The sequence below is a fragment of the Zeugodacus cucurbitae genome, chromosome 4 (assembly GCF_028554725.1).
Source record: "Zeugodacus cucurbitae isolate PBARC_wt_2022May chromosome 4, idZeuCucr1.2, whole genome shotgun sequence".
Taxonomy (NCBI): Eukaryota; Metazoa; Arthropoda; class Insecta; order Diptera; family Tephritidae; genus Zeugodacus; species Zeugodacus cucurbitae.
The window spans coordinates 9,140,117-9,160,934 of NC_071669.1; the positions used below are offsets into that span (position 1 = coordinate 9,140,117).

The 20,818-nt window shown below is 34.1% G+C and overlaps 7 protein-coding genes across 9 annotated transcripts in view; 4 read left to right on the top strand and 3 right to left on the bottom strand.

Annotated features, from left to right (window-relative positions):
- LOC105208946 (centrosomal protein of 135 kDa) overlaps window positions 1-3,831 on the bottom strand; it is a 36,853-nt gene extending 33,022 nt beyond the window's left edge. The window contains exons 1-10 of the mRNA XM_011179057.3: window positions 3,535-3,831; window positions 3,271-3,397; window positions 3,058-3,204; window positions 2,761-2,999; window positions 2,183-2,702; window positions 2,050-2,130; window positions 1,862-1,986; window positions 499-1,061; window positions 228-438; window positions 42-157 (exon numbers count right to left, since the gene is read on the bottom strand). Coding sequence (XP_011177359.1) covers window positions 42-157; window positions 228-438; window positions 499-1,061; window positions 1,862-1,986; window positions 2,050-2,130; window positions 2,183-2,702; window positions 2,761-2,999; window positions 3,058-3,204; window positions 3,271-3,397; window positions 3,535-3,708 — 2,303 coding nt within the window. The 5' untranslated portion in view covers window positions 3,709-3,831. The remainder of the gene's footprint in view (window positions 1-41; window positions 158-227; window positions 439-498; window positions 1,062-1,861; window positions 1,987-2,049; window positions 2,131-2,182; window positions 2,703-2,760; window positions 3,000-3,057; window positions 3,205-3,270; window positions 3,398-3,534) is intronic.
- A 223-nt stretch (window positions 3,832-4,054) lies between these two features.
- On the top strand, window positions 4,055-5,819 carry LOC105208997 (general transcription factor IIH subunit 4). Its single transcript, XM_011179132.3, has 2 exons — window positions 4,055-4,469; window positions 4,522-5,819. The coding sequence occupies exons 1-2, from the start codon at window positions 4,195-4,197 to the stop codon at window positions 5,720-5,722; spliced, it is 1,476 nt and encodes a 491-aa protein (XP_011177434.1). The 5' UTR covers window positions 4,055-4,194; the 3' UTR covers window positions 5,723-5,819.
- LOC105208990 (probable Ufm1-specific protease 2) lies at window positions 5,757-8,238 on the bottom strand. Its single transcript, XM_011179119.3, has 4 exons — window positions 8,077-8,238; window positions 7,582-7,998; window positions 6,921-7,517; window positions 5,757-6,860 (listed from the first exon to the last, which is right to left on the bottom strand). The coding sequence occupies exons 1-4, from the start codon at window positions 8,113-8,115 to the stop codon at window positions 6,057-6,059; spliced, it is 1,857 nt and encodes a 618-aa protein (XP_011177421.1). The 5' UTR covers window positions 8,116-8,238; the 3' UTR covers window positions 5,757-6,056.
- Window positions 8,239-8,396: 158 nt separating this feature from the next.
- LOC105209006 (T-cell immunomodulatory protein-like) lies at window positions 8,397-10,924 on the top strand. The gene is made up of 2 exons (XM_011179145.3): window positions 8,397-9,120; window positions 9,197-10,924. Exons 1-2 carry the CDS (start codon window positions 8,928-8,930, stop codon window positions 9,691-9,693), a joined length of 690 nt encoding a protein of 229 aa, XP_011177447.1. The 5' UTR covers window positions 8,397-8,927; the 3' UTR covers window positions 9,694-10,924.
- Window positions 10,709-13,297, bottom strand: LOC128921790 (probable Ufm1-specific protease 2). Of its 3 annotated transcripts, none has more exons than XR_008471094.1 (3): window positions 13,175-13,297; window positions 12,684-13,107; window positions 10,709-12,605 (listed from the first exon to the last, which is right to left on the bottom strand). XR_008471094.1 is itself a non-coding variant. In XM_054230108.1 (3 exons), coding segments are annotated over exons 1-3 (327 nt in total). In that variant the 5' UTR covers window positions 13,055-13,147; the 3' UTR covers window positions 10,709-12,344. The 3 variants fall into 3 exon arrangements, 2 of the variants coding, with proteins under 2 accessions (XP_054086083.1, XP_054086084.1); XM_054230108.1 differs by lacking the exon at window positions 13,175-13,297 and having other exon boundaries at window positions 12,684-12,747; window positions 13,053-13,147; XM_054230109.1 differs by lacking the exon at window positions 13,175-13,297 and having other exon boundaries at window positions 12,684-13,154.
- Window positions 13,298-13,302: 5 nt separating this feature from the next.
- LOC105209013 (T-cell immunomodulatory protein-like) lies at window positions 13,303-15,677 on the top strand. Its single transcript, XM_011179157.3, has 3 exons — window positions 13,303-13,704; window positions 13,776-14,774; window positions 14,836-15,677. Exons 1-3 carry the CDS (start codon window positions 13,503-13,505, stop codon window positions 15,447-15,449), a joined length of 1,815 nt encoding a protein of 604 aa, XP_011177459.1. The 5' UTR covers window positions 13,303-13,502; the 3' UTR covers window positions 15,450-15,677.
- A 172-nt stretch (window positions 15,678-15,849) lies between these two features.
- LOC105209022 (ubiquitin-conjugating enzyme E2 R2) lies at window positions 15,850-20,084 on the top strand. Its single transcript, XM_011179168.3, has 3 exons — window positions 15,850-16,003; window positions 16,571-17,185; window positions 17,259-20,084. The coding sequence occupies exons 2-3, from the start codon at window positions 16,637-16,639 to the stop codon at window positions 17,583-17,585; spliced, it is 876 nt and encodes a 291-aa protein (XP_011177470.1). The 5' UTR covers window positions 15,850-16,003; window positions 16,571-16,636; the 3' UTR covers window positions 17,586-20,084.
- Window positions 20,085-20,818: the final 734 nt, after the last annotated feature.

A 20,818-nucleotide genomic window follows, 5' to 3' on the forward strand; every position in this document is an offset into this window, starting at 1 on the left:
CCTGTTTATTATATTGTTATTTTCAAATCTAACGCACTTACCTTAATTTTTCCTCCAACTCCTTGACTTCTTTTTCCAACGCTATACGTTTTTCTTTGCAAAGTTTCAACTCAAATTCTAATTGATAAGCACGCTCTGTTTTAGCATCTAATTGTGACTAGATAAATAAAAAAAAAGATAATTAAATAAAAATTTTCATATTTAGTGCATTTTCTAGTGGAACCTACCAATATTTGATCTTTCTCACTCTCCAGCGAGACATAGGTCTTCTTTAGCGCTGCAACTTCATTGCGCAGCTGTGCAGCTTCACGATGTGTGGTCTCACGATTCGTGCCTAAATCGTTTAAACGCGTATCAGCTGTTTGCAGCTGCCGCTCAGCTATGGTAAGTTTACTTTGGTACTCTTGGAGAGTACGTTCGGTTTGCTCATTCAAAATTCTATAAAAACAAAAATAAAAGTTAAAACTAACCATCAGCAACTAAGCACCAAATTCTTACTTATATTGACTGTTGCGCGTGCGCAATTTCGAGTTTTCCTCTTGCAAAGCGAAAATCTGCCGCTTCAGCTCATCGATTTCCTCTTTGAGCAATGCAATGTGTGTTTCATGTGGCGCACGCGCCGAATGCAACTCACGCTTTTCGCGCTCCAACTGTCGTATGCGCGCATTCAGCTCACCAATGTGCGCTTGTGATTTTTGTGTTTCCAACGATTGTGTTTGCAGCAGTGAAACATGCTTCTCACGCAACGTGTCACGTTCACAGCGCACCCGTTCTAGCTCTGCGCGTGCGCAATCACGTTCGCGTTCGGCACGCAAGACCACTGCCTGTACGCAATCACTGCTAGCAGCGCTGTTCGTTGACTTGGCGGACTGATTGGAACGTGCGCTAGCTAGTGACGCTTGTGCGAAATCACAATGCGTCATTGTGGCAGTGGCTGTAGCTGCATTGGCAGTGTTAACTGTTGGCATTAGGCGTTCTTGTTGGCGCAAGCAGAGCTCGGCGCGCAGAAGACGTAGTTCATCATCTTTAGATTTGATTTGAGATTGTAGAAACTCCACTTCCTGTTGATAACACAAAGTTTTTAAATTTTTTAAATAAATTATTTTTTAATAAATTATTTTTTATTTTTTAATAAATTTTTTTTTATATTTTAATAAATTATTATTTTTTAATTTTTTTAATAAATTATTATTTTTTAATTTTTTTAATAAATTATTATTTTTTAATTTTTGAATATATTATTATTTTTATTTTTAATAAATAATTTTTTGTATTGTTTTACAAATTTTTTTAATTTTTATCTTTTTCCTTTTTTTAATAAATTATTTTTTATTTTTTAATAAATTATTTTTTATATTTTAATAAATTATTATTTTTTAATTTTTTTAATAAATTATTATTTTTTTAATTTTTGAATATATTATTATTTTTATTTTTAATAAATAATTTTTTGTATTGTTTTACAAATTTTTTTAATTTTTATTTTTTTCCTTTTTTTAATTAATTATTTTTTAATAAATAATTTTTTTAATTTTTTTTTTATTTTTTTAATAAATTATTTTTTATTTTTTTAATTTTTTTAATAAATTATTATTATTTTATTTTTTTAATAAATCATTATTTATTATTTTATATTTTTTTAATAAATTATTATTTATATTTTTTTTAATAAATTATTATTTTTTATTTTTTTTTTTAAATAAATTATAATTTTTTATTTTTTTAATAAATTATAATTTTTTTTTAATAAATTATTATTTTTATTTTTAATAAATAATTTTTTGTATTTGTTTATTAATTTTTTCTCCTTTTTTTAATAAATTGTTATTTATATTTTTTTTAATAAAAAAATTTAATTTACCTTATCCGAGCCAGCTTTACTTATAAGACGCAAATATTCTTTTTGGAAAAAGTCCCGTTCAGACTTGAGTCTTATTTTTTCTTCATCGGTGCGTTGTTCTTTTTGTTGTACATTGTCTTGTAGCTCTAGTTGAAATGATATCTTATCATCTATACGTTAAATATATTAATTCAATCACATCATTTTACCTTTTTGCATGCCATGTATTTTCGTTTTCAGTTTCGATAATTTCTTTAGCAAACGATCATTTTCAGTTTTTAACTCAGCATCTGAAATTATATCAATCAAATTAAAGTTGCAAAATTCATTCCGCCTACATACCCCTTTGTGTCAGTTCATTAATGCGTTCATTTAGACGACGCTTGTCAGCATTTAAACTGGCCACTGCCGCTGCGTCATTACTATTATTTACGGAATCACCAACTCCAGCCCCTCCAGTTCGGCGTCCAATTTGTGTTCTATTATCACCACCTCTATCTTGTCTAATGCGCAATTTTTTCAACTCATTTTGTATGTCTTCCAACTCTTGTTCACGCTGCGCTATTTCGGTATTTGCCTGCGTTTCCACTGCCAAAGCTGCGACCTTGAGTTCTTCAAGCTCTTTTTGCAGTTGCTTATTTTGCGTTTCCAATGAAAGCGCTCTTTCCATGGCTTCATGCATTTGTTCTTGATACTCGCGTACCTTATTCAAACTCTCAGTCTTTTCACGCTGTAAATGTTCAATGTCTTCTGACATACCGCGCACATCTTTAAAACAGCAATCCTTGGCTAGAGCAGCTGGTGGACGACCACCAGACAGTAACTCGTTTAAACGCCGAATTTCACGGTCACGTGATTCGATCTTAAAAGAAAACGATATTATGGAAATAACATTACATTAAATGTAAATAGATAAATACCTTCCGCTTATAGAACTCGAGCTGGTCTGTCAAATTCTTTACCCTATCCTCCAATCGGTCGATTTCGTTTTTTAACGCTACACTGGGCATTTTGTCAACTCCAACATTTGCATCATGTCCCGCATGCGAACGCGTAGTTTGGCTATTACATTTGGTGCAACGAATATTACTACTAGCAGCTTCAAGAAGTGGTGGAATGCGTTCACCTGAACGCACCGTACTTATGAAAGGTTTTTTGGCTACGTAAACAAATTTATTGATTTAATTTATATTTTAATAAAATGAAAGTCAATTTACCTTTATCTTTAACATTTTTCATATTGGGCCCAGTTACCGCGCTCTGTTGTTTGGCTAACAGTGTAGACAGTTGCTGCTGCAGCTGCTGACATTGCTCCTCTAGGTGAAATTTATCCGTAACTAAATTACGTATTTTCTGACCTAATTCTGGCATATATGTAGATATATATATAAATTAGTGAGTATTTCTTTGATTACCATGCACCAACTTACCAAAATTTCGTTGCTCATAATCCTCACGATCTTTTAAATTTTCTTGATGCAGCTGATTGCATTCAGCCAAGAGGCGTGAATTATCACACTTGTATGGTTCTACGCCCAATTCCCAACAAGACTTTTCCTGTGATAAGAAAAAGACGAAATGATTTCATATGTTTTGCCACTACACAGAAATGTTGTTAACCATGACAACGGCGGGGAGACACTACAACTGTAATTCGACTAAAATATTTTGGAAAAAATCCTTGAATGCTTTACCTCCAATAGGTCGACAATTTTTTTCTTGGCATCTCTTAGGCTTTCGGTCGATTTAACCAAATCCTCAAAGAGTGCCGCAACCAAGGGTATACCAGCCAACGGCAATGTTTGTGTGTACCCCAGTACATCGAGTTTTTGTCGTAAATTGTTAAATACTCCATCGCTTGCACTCATTTTATTGTTTAATGTGAAATATTCATAACAATTATTAATTATTTAATATTTATTGTTTATTATTTAATGAAAACTTTCAAAAACAAAGCCGACAAAATTAAATTAAGCGCGCACAACAAATGTCAAAATTTTTCGGACTTCTTAAGCTACTATTGTGAATAGTTTAATTGCAATTAATCAATTAACAATGAAGCTATTATTAGTTTTAAACTTAATTAACATAAAAATAAAATAAAATCAAAAGAAATTAAATACGTATAAATAATATAACCAATAATCTTACAAATTTCTTGCAGCTCATAAATCACATTTCAATTCATTTAATTCAATTATTATATCATTGTGAATAGTTAACAAACAAAGAAGTTGCAATAATCTTTCCAATTGTTTTAAAGCAAAAGTTGTTTATTGTGCGCAAAATATAAATTAGCCGGCTAAAATAAGTATTCTTCGTGGTAAAGTGCCAAAAACATATACTTTATCAATATGTCGGATGCAAAAGCTGGTCGTTCGGGTCCTACCACCTCCACCTATGCGCTAATTCCAAAGCCGGCTAATTTACAGTGTATGGACCTACAGGAATATTTGCGCACGAGAACAGCAGAAACATTGGAAAAATTGTATAATTACCCAACAATTTGCTTGGCCGTGTACAGAGAACTACCAGAAATCGCACGACAATTTGTAATACGCATACTTTTTGTAGAGCAACCAGTGCCACAGGCGGTGGTCGCGTCTTGGGGTTCACAACATTACGCAAAGTTTGTAGCACAATTTTATTTCAGAAAATTTAAATACATTTATATTTTACAGAGAGCAGGCTGCATCCTCAGCATGTCTGACTGAACTCAACGTTTGGCGTGTTACTGCTATTCCTGGTGGCTTATCAGCATGGGAACTTTGCGCAACATTCAAAAAGAATTTGAAAATAGCTTTGCTGGGCGGTGGAAAACCATGGTCAATGTCACATACGCTGGAGAAAGACTCAAAACCACGCGATATAGCCTTTCTAGATTCCTACGCTATGGCACGTTGGCGTTGCGTGCTACATTATATGGTAGGCACTGGTAGTGCAAACAAGGCGCAAGATAGTGAAGGTATCAGTCCAGATGCAGTGCGTATACTACTACACGCTAATCTTATGAAGCGTGATGAACGCGATGGCATTACCATTACACGCCAAGGATTTCAATTTTTGCTACTTGACACACAATCGCAGGTGTGGCACTTCATGTTGCAATACCTAGACACCTGTGAAGAACGTGGACTCTCGCTACCAGATTGTCTTTCAATGTTGTTTCAATTGAGTTTCTCCACATTAGGACGTGACTATAGCTCAGAAGGTATGAGTCCGAAAATGCTAACCTTTCTACAACATCTACGTGAATTTGGGCTTGTGTTTCAACGTAAACGTAAAGAGGGACGTTTCTACCCAACGCGGCTGGCACTAAATGTAACTAACAAACATGCAGCTGTACCAGCAGTCATAAATGAGGAGGACAAAGCGCAAGAGAGTGGTTATATCGTAGTAGAAACAAATTACCGCGTATATGCTTACACAGACTCACCGCTACAAGTAGCCGTGCTTGGACTGTTTACGGAACTTCTCTATCGTTTCCCCAACTTAGTGGTTGGTGTGCTAACACGCGACTCCGTGCGCCAAGCGCTACGTGGCGGTATAACGGCAGATCAAATTGTAAGCTATTTGGAACAGTATTCGCATCCGAACATGAAATTAACTGAATCGGCGATTAAATCGAAATCACCACTACCTCCAACCGTTGTCGATCAAATTAAATTGTGGGAACTAGAGCGTAATCGTTTCACCTACACAGAGGGTGTGGTCTACAACCAATTTTTGTCGCAAGCTGACTTCGTAACGCTACGTGACTATGCGCAATCCATTAATGTGCTGGTACACATGAATGAGCGTACGCGCACAATGGTGGTCACCAAAAACGGACATGACGATGTAAAACGATTCTGGAAACGTTACTCAAAGAGTGGCGGATAATTCCTCGACAATTAATTGAAAAGCGTTTGCGAAATATTTGTATGTATAGTAAATAATGTTTAATAAAAGTACGTACATGTGTGCTTAATATTACAAATGCTGCGCGTACTGGCTTGTTAGAATATTTTTTCTATTACGTATAAAAAAATAAGACGTACATATTACCAAACATACAATTTGCTAATTTTACATGCACAAAAAATTAGCAAACAAAAAAGTGAAAATAATGCAAATGTTAACAAACTAAACCTGGAAACGGATCTTTACGCGTAAAAAAAACAAAATGAGTAAACAATAACTTTTGAAAACATACGCAATCATCGCACTGGTGTCTTTAAAACATAATCGGTCGCTGTGGCATACACAGATTGTAGTAGCTCTTCTTATCCCAGAAGTCACCACCCTTCCAACCACACCAACCTTTCGTCTGTATCGTTTGTAAATCGTCAGCGCCCGTATAATGTGGATCCAGTATCAAAAACTTCACTTTCCCCGTTTGCGGGCAGTAATCGATGCCGATGATGGTGTGTGCCAACACGCTACCACCGATCATAATTGGTGTACCTTGTGTTTGGAAATGCATGGCCAAATCGGAAGCCAGATTAGCGATTTCGGCGCCTGAAGTAACATGTTGTATTCTGGAGTCGACGTTCAGAAATCCTTGAAGGCACATGCTAACTTCCGTCGAACCGATCCATTGGGTTGAACCAACGAAATTGGGCTGTTTATCGCCAATATTTACTAAATATTTCTGTATCTCGCGATGTGTTGGTACTGGTTTTTCGGTGTAACCCTGTAGTAGAAACCATGAACAAATCGTCTGCAACGAACGATACGCGCAACCCCAACCTTTATCCTGCATTTGCTGCTGTAGATAATGGTAGTAATGATAATTTCCCTGCACAAGATATTGTCTACCGTCTGTAATGCCACTAGGTCGCAAACCCACATGTGTGTTCACCAGTGGTGTGGGTGTACTAAGTTCATCATAGAATATACAGTGATTGGCGCGTCGAAAATACGGTCGTATGACGGGTAAACCAAAATGCCGATGTAATTTCTTACGTTTATCCTGTACACTAGTTTCATCATCCGATACACCGTCCAAGTACGAGCATGACAAGAAATGTCCAAATTCCTAAGAAATATATACAGTTGATTTGAAATACACAAAAATATTACATATTCATGTACAAACCTGAGGAAAGAAGTGGTAGCCTGCAGGTCTAAGCAATTGTGGTGTTTCAGTGGTATTCTCTAAACGCTCGACCATGCTTTGTTCGAATAGCCGCAATGAGCGACATATACTTTCGATAAGTATGTCGTACAAACGACTTACTTTCGTGTTTTTGCATAGCATCGCCATCGCATCCACCTCCAGTGGCATGCATACTTTTGCTTCTTCTCGCTTCACACACATCGCCACCGCTGGTGGTGGCGCTTGATTATTTGCACTCGTACTATCTAATGGATTGCGTTCGCGTGTTTTACACTGTAGCACATTAATTCGTAATATTTCATAAGCGCACCCTAGTGCTCCAAATACATTCGCTAATGACACACTCGCACTTTGCACTTTCTTTTTGCCACCTTTTTCGACTTGCTCACGATTCTCATCTGCACTGCTAATTGCTTTGCTGACTGCACTTATAACATTGCTAATTAACGATTCATTTGTAATACCCAGCCCTTGCGCACCCGCGCTTGTCACATAAATTTTTGTAGATTCTAAACAAAAAGCTAAACTGCCGCCGGAGAGCATTTTACGTAGCGCATGCATTTCTTTTCGTACCGCCTAGAAATAAATAATTCTTGTGATGAAAATATAAACAATATACATATATCAAAACCACCACTACCTCGACTGTTTGTTGTGTATAGAGCTCAAGACTACATTTCAGTCTTGTGAAGCAAAAATCACGATACAATTCTTCCGCTTCCATAACTTCATAAGGCACCTCCTCCAACTTACTATGTATAAATACAGATGCACGCAATCCTACTAGAGTGCCCAACTCGCACTGTAATAGTATTGGATTATCCGTAATATCTACGTCCTTTAAAATTTCATTTAAATGTGCCTCAGCATCGGTGCAGTCGCCGAATTTCACCAACCCGCACAAGTCTAATTCTGCAGGGAATTTGAATTGAATTTGTTCGTAATTCAGATGTCCTATGGTGGATTCAACATTAAATCCCATAAGTAACAAAGTGCCTTCTCCATATAGCACACCAAAGAGACAGCCACTGCACTGCTGTTTGATGCGCTCCAGACGCTGTAGTCATGTAAAAAAGCCATACTTCATAAGATTCAAAAGCATCAGGTCATCAAATAATCATTGCAAACCACTTACCTTTAAGAGAAATGCTGATATTTTAAGTTTCGGTAGCATTTTAAATGAATATTTGCACGATTCCCTGGAAAAATTTACAATTTACAGGTACAAAATAGTATGTGTTGGCAAATTTTGACCGTAAATTGTTGGGCAGTGAGAAGAATGAGTTTAAAAGGAATGTAAAATAATGACAGTGGATGAGTTGGCCATTGTGCTGCCAAGTTTACTTACGACGTGGTCAAAACAAAACCGATAAATAGGAGTTGTTCAATAAGTAAATAATTAGTTTAAGGAATTTTCTATATAATTATTGAATTATATGAGATACTTTATATGTGAGGCAGTTCGAACAGGCCTATAACTTTTACAATATGAAGATTTTTGCGAAGATATTGAAATTGGAGTGGTTTTGCAATAATCCGTTTACATATTTATGTGCTTACAGTTGATTACAACAACAATTAACTTAAGCAACAATTAAATAATTTGGTTGTTATTATTATTATTTTTTTATTCTAATCTGTTTAAACAATTTACTTAAAAGTTACATAAATAAGTCAACAGAAAAGCAACTCTGCGGCGCATACATACAGCAGACAAACTCAGCTTTGTTTAGCTTTTATTATCTATCTATTCGCTGAATTTTTCATAATTAATAAAATTAGTAAATAAATTTAACTAAAGGGAATAAACACAATAAGACATAAGTAATTGCTTTTTCACAGTGAAAAATAAGCGAAAACAATTCCTGTTAGGTGAAAGTGTACACAAAACAAAATTCTGTATATAGATCACTGGAGATCGATATTAGCAGACAATGAGCTTTTACTTAAAATACTGAAAGTTTAATATAAAAAAAATCATAAACAATGCAGTATTTTAACGTAAAGTGTGTGAGAATTGCAATATTGCTTACGTTTATCACATTGTCCAGATGCAGTTTTATCAGGCAGCAGCCAATATATGGCGATATTGTTGCAGCATTTGCTGATTTCAACTCTGATGGATTGACTGATGTCCTCTTAATAAGAAATAACATGAGTACCTTGGTAATTAAATATGGTAATGTATCTTTATATATGGTATTTAATATATTTTTGTAATAAATAATTTAATAATATATTTCTGCATTACAAAGGTACTTATACGGACAAAGGTGCTTATTTACGACATGACCCCTACTGTAATTTCGATGGTCTTGAAATCACTAGTGCAGTACCAGGACATTTCGATGGCGATGCCTTAATGGATGTGCTTATAACGCTGAAACACAAACGAAATGCCAAGGAATATATTAAACATATATATATCAATTGGGGCAGCCCGGATGGTATTAATTGCTCGACTGCAGAAAACCCATTTTTAATCACACTTCGTGATTTTTGGCCATTGGATTTGAATTTGGATGGGATCACTGATGTGTACGGTTTGGATGAATATGGTGAACGCGTCTACTTTATATTCCATCCGCAGCGAAAAATCCCGGTAAAGCGTACGCAATTAGTACCGAGTGGTTATGAAGAATTAATATTCTCAGTGCCGGGGCTTATTGCTTTTCAGATTGCAATTATAATATTGCAATTAATATTTTCATTTGTAAAACCACGCCCTTGCGCACCCGCGCTTGTCACATAAATTGTTTTAGATTCTAAACAAAAGGCTAAACTGCCGCCGTAGAGCATTTTACGTAGCGCATGCATTTCTTCAGTCTTGTGAAGCAAAAATCGCGATACAATTCTTCCGCTTCCATAACTTCATAAGGCACCTCTTCCAGCTTACTATGAATACAGATGCGCGCAATCCTACTAGAGTGCCTGTTTAATAAGACGGGTTGAGGTTCGGTTTCAAAATAGTACTCGAGCTCTGGTTTCCCAGAGCTCCTTTATTTATAGAATATTCTTAGCCTAATTCATGTATGTGACACACACACATAGTTGTGTTATACATGTACATATCTTATTCCTAATCTACTGCATTATGTACACATAACTTAATCTTAAGTGTTCTCAACGGCGACAGCATAACATAGCAATCTCTTATATGTTAGTTAGTTTAGGATCAATTGTGATCCTTTACAATAAACAGTATTACAGTATTTGTATTATACTACAATCTCTATTCAATATACCCGAACATGTATTTCTAGTGTTGTTAGAAATGGGCAATTGATAAATACATATCTATGTTTAGCGATAATGCATATAAATATTCATAATATGATATCTGTATATGTATAGTTTACAAAAATATCTTATCTACAACTGTAGCCGTTAGGAACTGTTCAGAAATCTGAACATACTGCTCGCGTTTAAGTGTTTACAAATAATTCAAGAATTTATACATCTTGGGCATTTTAATTACAATATGTAGAAGACTGACGGGTCGAACTCGTAATTTTTTTTATATTTTCTTATATGTATATGTATTATTTTCATTTTACTATATTTAATATTTTTAAATGTAGTTTTAATTGACTGGTACAGTAATAATTAATTTCTGCGTCGGAGGGCTATTGAGATGACAATTTAATTCAGCTATTAACAGGATTTGGTTCGTAGTATTTCTCGCATAGTGTTCCATATGATGTCATTCTAAGTCCAATGGAAAACTTCAAATGGTAGTTGGTATCGGCATCTCGGAATACTTTAAGGGGGGAAGGTGTGCCCAGAGTTTTACGTTTTATGTATTTAAACGCATTGGTATCTAATTTGTTGATACCTTGTTTATACAACTACTAGCAGACCCGGCCACGCGTTGCTGTCGATGAGTGATTCAAGAAGTATTTGAAAGACAAAATTTAACACAAATTAACATAACATTTTTATAACATATTTAATAAATACTTAAAATATTTTTATTTGATATATATATGTATACTCTAAATGTCTTTAATCGTAATAAACCACAGTTAATGTTCAATGTAGCGCCAATCGATGTACAATATTTTTGGTGAATCGATCCTTTGTTAATACAAATAATTGCCCATGGGGCATTGACATTGTCAAATCCGCAAATAGACATTGTTTGGTCTTGAGATTTATTTATAGTCATAGCGAAAGCTAAACGAATGGGAAACTGTAGTCTTTTAAATGGTATGGGAGAATAGGATGGTATCATCGGAATACGTGGTAACAAAACAATTTCTCCTTCAAAATTTTCCTGTCAAAATAGTTGCTTCAAGAACGTTTCCAGTAATTCTTTTGATCACCAAACGTGTGCCGTTGCATAGTTTAGGAGGGTTTAAATTACGCAGTAGAATAATCGGTGGTCCAATTTTCAATCGTAGATTGTGTGGTGGCATTCCTGATAAGTCTAAAGAATTTAAAAATTCAATTGGGAAATTCACTGTCTCGTTTTCTTCTACAGTAGCATCGATAGACTTAAATGGCATTAAATCATCTGGTAATAATTGTAGTACCTGGTAGTTAATCAGATCAACATCAACATTTTTCGCTGCTAAAATTGCCCTATTACTAAACTAGTCATGATTTAAATAGTTATTTAGTATATCTGGGAAGACACTCTCAATCAGTTCATTTTTAGTTTAAACAACAGTACAGAAATTATAAAGTGTTAATTATTAATTGTGGAGACGATTAATTTGAATAATAACTATCCTATCATCCAAGTTAGACCAAATTACATGTATATGCCAACTTTCATGAATATCAGTTGTGTCGTTTTTGAGTTCATTCGGAACATACACACGGACACTGGATTTTTATATAATGGGCAATTGATGAATACATTTCTATGTTTAGCGATAATATCTTCTTCTTCTGGACTGGCGTAGACATCGCTTACGCGGTTATAACCCGAGTCCACAACAGCGCGCCACGTATACCTTCTTCTGGCAGTTTGGCGCCAATTGGTTATACCAAGCGAAGCCAGGTCCCTCTCCACCTGGTCCTTCCATCGGACTGGAGGTCTCCCTCTTCCTCGGCTTCCAACAGCGGGTACTGCATCGAATACTTTCATCCATTCGAACAACATGACCCAGCCAGCGTAGCCGCTGTTTTTTTATTCGCGGGACTATGTCTATGTCGTCATCGTTCCATCGTCTGCAGTATTCGCCGTTGTCAATGTTTAAGGGACCATAAATCTTGTGCAAAACCTTTCTCTCGAAAACTCCTAGTGCCGTCTCATCGGATGTTGACATCGTCCACACTTCTGCACCATAAAGTACGACGGGAATGATGAGAGACTTGTAAAGTATAGTTTACAAAAATATCTTATCTAGAACTGTAGCCATTAGGAACTGTTCAGAAATCTGAGCAGCGCCCAACTCACACTGTAATAGTATTGGAATTATCCGTAATATCTACGTCCTTTAAAATTTCATTTAAATGTGCCTCAGCATCGGTGCAGTCTCCGAATTTCACCAACCCGCACAAGTCTAATTCGGCAGGGAATTTGAATTGAATTGGTTCGTAATTCAGATGTTCTATGGTGGATTCAACATTAAATCCCATAAGTAACACAGTGCCTTCTCCATATAGCTCGCCAAAGAGACAGCCACTGCACTGCTGTTTGATGCGCTCCAGACGCTGTAGTCATGTAAAAAAGCCATACTTCATAAGATTCAAAAGCATCAGATCATCAAATAATCATTGCAAACCACTTACCTTTAAGAGAAATGCTGATATTTTAAGTTTCGGTAGCATTTTAAATGAATATTTGCACGATTTCCTGGAAAAATTTACAATTTACAGTTACAAAATAGTATATGTTGGCAAATTTTGACCGTAAATTGTTGGGCAGTGAGAAGAATGAGTTTAAAATGAATGTAAAAAAATGGCAGACTTACGACGTGGTCAAAACAAAACGGATAAATAGGAGTTGTTCAATAAGTAAATAATAAGTTTAAGGAATTTTCTAAATAATGTTATAATTACTTGGGATACTTTATACGTGAGGCTGTGCGAAAAGGCAATATGAAGACTTTAGAGAAGTCGTTAAAATTGAAGTGGTTTCTCAATTATCCGCTTACATACATATATTTGAGCTTACAGCTGATGTCCACGAAATTATTTTAACGGCTAACCTATGCTATAAATAATTAATTTATCTAGTCTTTATTGTTTTTTATTCTAATTTCTTTAAAAAATTTACTTACAAGTAAAATTAATAAACCAACAGAAAAGCAACTCTGCACATACAGACAGCTGACAGATTATGCTTTGTTTAGCTTTCATTATCTTCTGACTCACTATTCGCTGAATTTTTCATAATTAATAAAATTAGTACATAAATTTAACCAAAGATAATAAAGTCAATAACAAGCAATAAGTAATTACTTTTTACACAGCGAAAACAATTCTTTCTTGTTGGGTGAAAGTGTAAACTAGAACAAAATTCTGTATATTGATCACTGGAGATCGATATTAGCAGACAATGAGCTTTTACTTATAATACTGAGAGTTTAATGTAAAAAATCATAAACAATGCAGTATTTTAACGTAAAGTGTGTGAGAATTGCAATATTGCTTACGTTTATCACATTGTCCAGATGCAGTGATATCACGCAGCAAGTATTTGGCGATATAAAGGAAGGTATTGTTGCAGCATTTGGCGATTTCAACTCTGATGAGTTGACTGATGTCTTCTTAATAAGAGATCAAATGAGTACCTTGCAAATTCTTTATGGTAATTTACCTTTATACATACATATATATTTTTGTAATAACTAATTTAATAATTATTTCTGCATTACAAAGGTGCTTATACGGAACCACTTTTACGACGTGGTCCCTATTGTATGTTCGATGGGCATGAAATCACTAGTGTAGTACCAGGCGATTTCGATGGCGATGCTTTAATGGATGTGCTTATAACGCTGCGGCCCAAACGAAATGCCAAGGAAAATATTTATAATATACATGTTAATTGGGGCGGCCCAGATGGTATTAATTGCTCTACTGCAGAAAAACCAATTTTAATCACACAGGGTGAGCCTTTGGCATTGGATTTTAATCGTGATATGATCATTGATCTGTTCGGCTTGGATGAAAATGGTGAACGTGCCTTCTGGATATTCCAACCGCAGCGAAAAACCCCAGAAAAGCGTACGCAAGCAGTACCGAGTGGTTCTGAACAAACTCATCCATCTATACGTATACCTAATGCCAATGCATATTTAGATTTTAACGGTGACTTTACAGCTGACCTTATAGTACAAACTGAAAAGAACTATGAGGTGTGGTATGGTCGTACTGAAGAAAAGGAAGATTTTAGTTATAATCACAGTATCGACATTGATATCATTGGTTCATCGAATTACATGTTGGGTCAAGCAGTATTTGCTGATTTTGAGTTAGAGGGCGTCGAGAATATTATATTACCCGTGTGCATACAAAAAGATTGCTCAAACTCAACAGTTTTGGTGTACGATGGTAAAAGTTTCCGCGATGTTCATGTAAATTTCAAGGATCCACAAGGTGTATTATGGGGCTTTGTGCCCTCAATTGAATCAGATGTTTATCTGAAAACCATCACAGCACGAAGTGGAGACTTTAATATGGATGGTTATCCAGATTTGATTATAACACTGCATACTATAAGCGGCCCAAAGCGCATGCAAACCTTCCTTTTAGAGAATGTGCCATGTAAAATGTGTAACAAACCGCTCAAACGTACCTTTGAAGTTAAATGGAATGGCTTAAGTCCAATGGGTAATGAAACTGTCGCCGGCGCATTCTACGATTTCTATCAAGACGGTATGTATTTCACATACTTATATATACATATATTAAAGTATAATAATATTTCTATATGTAGGTGTCCTTGATGTTATACTCATCGAAAAAACGAAACAAGGCAAATACCGGCCACTGGCATTTCGCAACACCCTGGACTATGATGCAAATTTTGTTAAAGTGATTGTTCTTACGGGACTTATAAATAATAAAAATCCTACACAAACAACACCATTAGGTAGGAAGCGTCGTACTTATGGCACGAATCTACCCGGTCCACGCATCACCTATTCCACAACCACACAAGAGGGTGATCAGCAACAAGGTTCAAGCGTTCAACTACCACAATCCGCTTATTTCGCTTTGCAACTGCCTTATACCATTTTTGGACTTGGACGTACACCCAATTTCGTTGACTCACTTACAGTTGGTTTGGGCAGCAAATCGCGTACTTGGACACAAGTTATACCGAACTCACAGATTATTGTTGTACCAAAGCCAGTCAGCGAGCCACAGCACTGGAAAGCACAGCTTTTCGTTACACCCAGCAAATTAATTTTGATGAGCGTAGTGGCGCTGGGTGGTACATGCCTGGTCATAGTGCTCATTATACTGGTCTTGTATATTAAGGAAAAGCGTGAGGATAAGCAAGAAAAACTGCAAGAAGCTCATCGTTTCCATTTTGATGCAATGTAATATAATTGCAGCTGGAAATGCTACGTGTTTGCGTTTGCTTCTTGAAATGTTTATATGTATTTAATTTTACTTGATATCTAGTTTAAAAACCTATTTTATTTTGAAAAGTGATTTTTATTTGTATATCTATTTTGGTAATCCTTTATTAGTAATTTTAGTTAATGCTTATAAAACTATGCTCTTAGAGTGGAACATTAATGAAAACAAATTAACACCCCCTAACAATAACTAATAGTATTTATTATTAATTTAAAACATTCTTATATACAAATATTTTAACTAATAAATAAATTGTTTCCGTTGATTTGAGGGAAAATTTGTGTTTTAAAAAAGTACAGAGTTTGGTACAGGATAAAAGCAAAATGCAACACTTTTTTTGGCAGTGCTGCCAAGTGAAAATAACATTTGTTTGGCAACACTGTCAACTCCATGTCTGAGTTTAGCAAAGTGAAATCGGCGAAAAAAATCATTGTTCATTGCTCACACGAAAATACAGTAGCCTATAGTTAAGAAGATTATTTTCATAAAAAGCGCAACCAGAAAAGTCTTTAAAAGTGAGTTTTTTTTTGCAGTAAATAACTGCGATAACAATTAACAAATAGAAATAAGTATGTACAATGTCGTTTGTAAAATTATTGAGGTGCAAACAAATCGTGTAAAAAGGAATTATTCCAGATTGCAAAATGCATATGTGTGTGTGTGTGTGTGAATGTGATTTGTTTTATTTTTTGTTGTTTAAGGCCGCTTTTTTTAGCTTTGCCGTTACTGGAGCGCCTAGTTAACAGAATTATTTAATCACAAGAATATATGCAGTTTTGTGCTAAAAAAACTTTAGGACCAAGCACAAACTACTGCACAAAAATCCTGCACTGATACAAGAGATTGTGTTTATATCACAGTAAATTGCTTTGTGCCTCTGGCCCCTTTAAACGATACATGCTCACCTTGACGTATCACCGTTTACGGCTAATAAACGATAGGCACGGAGCATTGACCCTCAAAAGTGTTTGTTAATAAAAAAAAAAGCTTAAACGTAATTTCATTTACGCGCATATGTATAGAGTATTTCGTTAATGGATTTTTTTAATAATTATGTATATTTAATTTTTTTTTATTTTTAGCAAACAACTCATTTAAATATCAAGCTTAAACTGTATAAATCAGAGAAACCTTATCAACTGCCCCAAATGTCCGCAAATACAGCATCCACATCGAATCCGACGAGATCGTCTAACACAATGACGATGACTTCGCATCTCTTAAACTCAGCCAGCACTAGTACGCCCAGCAGACCGGCAGTACGTGCACTAGCGCTTGAATACAAATCACTGCAAGAAGAACCGGTTGAAGGTTTCCGTGTTAAGTTGCTTAATGAAGATAATCTCTTTGAATGGGAGGTGGCAATATTTGGACCGCCCGATACACTCTATCAGGGTGGATATTTCAAAGCGCACATGAAATTCCCACAAGATTACCCATATTCACCGCCATCTATACGCTTCCTGACAAAAGTTTGGCATCCAAATGTATATGAAAATGGTGATCTTTGTATTTCCATATTACATCCACCGGTAGATGATCCACAAAGCGGTGAACTGCCTTGTGAACGATGGAATCCAACACAAAATGTGCGCACCATATTGCTGTCAGTCATATCGCTGCTGAATGAGCCGAACACATACTCACCAGCTAATGTTGATGCATCCGTTATGTATCGGAGGTGGCGTGATTCGCAGGTAAATGTTGTTTCCGCAATCTCAAATATATATATTTTTGGCGTTGTAACCTGAAATATTAACATTTTTTTAGGGCAAGGATAATGAGTATCCAAGCATTATACGTAAACAGGCTCAGGCTGCAAATGCGGATGCGATTAAAGAGGGTATTGTTGTGCCGATGACACTTGAGGATTATTGCCTTAAGCCAGCACGTAAAACGTCTACAGAACCTACGCTAGACACAAATTTCTATGACGATGATTATGATTTGGAAACCGAAGATGATTTACCAACCGACGATGATGATGAGGACGATGACTATGATCTTGATGAAGACAACAACACAAACACGAAACGTAAAGATAATGGCACCGCGGATGAATCGGCTGATGACAGTGGTAAAGGTGAGACATCGTAATCTCACATTCAAGCGTATGATGTTTTTTTTTTTTGGTTTGCTGCGGCGTGTGAGTTCAAGTTAGAGAAGGGGAAATAAAAAAAAAAAACAAAATTGTGTGAGATTTTCAAAGAGGTCGCTAGAAAAATTTCTATGCAGCGCATATGTGGCAACAAAATTCAGGAACAATTTAGCACTTATGTAGTGTATATATTATATATAATAAAAAGAAAAAAATGACAAATGAACAAATGAAAAAAAAAACATGAAAAAGAAAAGCACACTTATCCTTTTGCTAAACATAAAAATCCAAAATGAAATGAAAAATATTTGACTTTTCGAAAAAGCAATAATGCAAATTTACCGTAATAATTTTTTTGTAAATGGAAATGATAAATAAACCGACATGCATACATATAAATACAATAAATAATAAATGCAGAGAAGTGTGCAAATTAGTTTAGCAACAATTAAGTGTTTTTTTCTAAACAAAAAAGAAAGTAACAATAAAAATATTAAGCAAAAACAGAAATAAATAACAAAAGCATACATGTAAAGCGTAATTAACAAAGATTAAAGCCAAATAAGTGAAATTAAATGACAGAACAAATAGCAACAGAATGCCATAAACGTAGCGCTATACATATATAACAACTAAAAAAACTTTAATTGTATAATGCAAAACCCAACAACCAACGCTTTGAATACTACATTACAAAACTGTGCGTCAATTGTCGTGAATAGTTTATGTTAAATTGAAATTTATTACCACCTTTAACAAGCGTTAGTTTACACTAGTTTAACACGCTGCTTTCAACACGCACCGCCAAATGACAAGCTGGTTAATCCTCACCAGCACGTTTACATTTAATACAATTATATGCATAATTTGAAACGGAACTATACAATTAACTGTTGTTTGTAACAGCACTACAATTAACTGTTACACACATGAGACACAGTTACAAATTTAATTAAATTTTAAAATCTTTAATTTCCACAGAATACATACGCGTATGTGTTATGTTTATGCAATTTAGTTTTGAAAACATTTGATTTTTTGTTTCGTATAATACTGCTTGTATACACGTATTTTTACTTAGTTTAATTTCAACACAGCAATACATACTGTAGCTTGTTTTTAAGTATGTTTTTTAAATACACATTTATTTTGGTATTCATCATATATACATACATATATGCACATGTACTACATATTTTGTTCTAGCGCTATTATATTTTTATACATACTCATATGCGTACATACGTAATAATTTAAAAAAAAAAAATGTTTTATGTCGTTTAAGATTTCGATTTTCTGCATATTAGAAAATAGTAATGCTGGTGTTTTAATGTACCAACGAATTATTTATTAATTAATTAATTTCGTCTATATGTATGTATGTAAATTTTCTATGTACTATGTATTCATCATGCGAATAACGGTTTTAATATGTATACACTATATACGAAAAATAAATGAAAAAAACAACATTGGAGACATTTTTTGAAAATTAAAAGCAAGAAATTAAAATATTAAAAGCAAGAAATTCAAAAAAAAAAAATATATATATTTAAAAAAAAAACAAAAATAAATTTAAAAAAGCAAAAATTAATTAAAAAGTGAAAGTGAAAATTGGCTCAAATTAATATAAATTAGTTTCTATAAATTGAAAAAAAAATTGGCGAATTTAAAGTTTATTGTCTTTAATAAAAAAAACTAAAACTGAAAAACATACCGTTAGTTTAAGTTAAATTTGTAGATTCTCCGAAATCACTAAAAATATGTAAGTAAATATGCTTTACAATGCAACGCTAAAACAGCAACGATTGAGGTTATGTTATATATAAAACACAATAATTATTAAAAATTCAAACTCACATTAATTTGCTATTATTTTTTAACACTACTTTTCCACTACTAAATTTAACGCAACATAAAATACTTTGCAATCAAGTAAGTGTAAAACTTAAGTAATGTAACATACACTAAATAACAAATATAACTAGAATAAGCAGCAGTAATTTTCTTAAACTTAAACTGAAAAATTCACAAAACCAACAATGCTGCAACTTACTATTGTGTACTATAAAATGATTTTCAATTTAGCACGCAAAAATCGTTGCATTGCAAAGATAACATATTTCAAAAGCAAATGTGACATTGAAAATAATATACATACATATAAATATACACTATATAAAATAAACTATATCTACTTTTAATTTATGCCAACATATGTATTGTCAATACATATACAGACTTTTCCTCAAACCATACCGAACATTTTATAACTTAACTTCACATTAGAATTCCACTTCATATAAAAAAAAAAAACAAAAATATATAAAATTTAAAAGAAAACTAAAATCTAATATGAACTATGTAGTAACTATAATTTGTAACAATTCAAACTAAGTAAACGTCAAAGCTCAGTTAGAGAGAGATTGCAATGATGGACATACATACATAAGTATACTACTATATAAAAAATAAAAATATGTACGCTCTAAAAAAAACTAAATAAAACTTAGAAATGATATTCAAAACATATGCAATAATATTGTAAAACTAGTAAATGGAATGCTAACTGTCAAATTCTATGATTGTAAGATATTCTCTGAAAACGAAAAAACAAAAAACATTAATGCTAAGATATGTGACGCTCCTTGCCCATAAAATGTAAAACTTCACCGTTCCAAGAACGTGTAATGCTGTTGTCGAATAAATCCTTCACATTTTATAACCATACAATTAAAAAAAAAGCTAATTGCTAGTATTAAATCAGTTTGTTTATACACAATGCACGCAGTAAGTAGTTTCCTGGCAGTTGACTGTGGAACATTATTATTTTATAATAATAATTATTATTATTGTTGTTATGGCGACAGAAAACCATTTTCCACAATAATTTAGAGGAATGACAGCGAATTGGCAGTATCACTTGCTGGCAGTCTCTGGCCGTATATAAACTGGACTCTTTTGGTTAGCTAACCCCGACTGTTGTGTGTAGGAATACCTAAAGAAGCGGTAACGCATAGCTATTGTAGCAGCCTTTTCGTTGCTAAATTGAACATTTAATTGAATTTAAAAATTTCTTCAAAGTATATAAATAATTGAATTTAAAAATTTCCTCAAATTATATGTATAGATTTAATATAACAAATATCAGACTCAGTAATAAAAAACAACTACAACAAAATATAGCGAAATAAACAAAAAAACAGCTGATTAGGTCAAACGTAGCAATTCA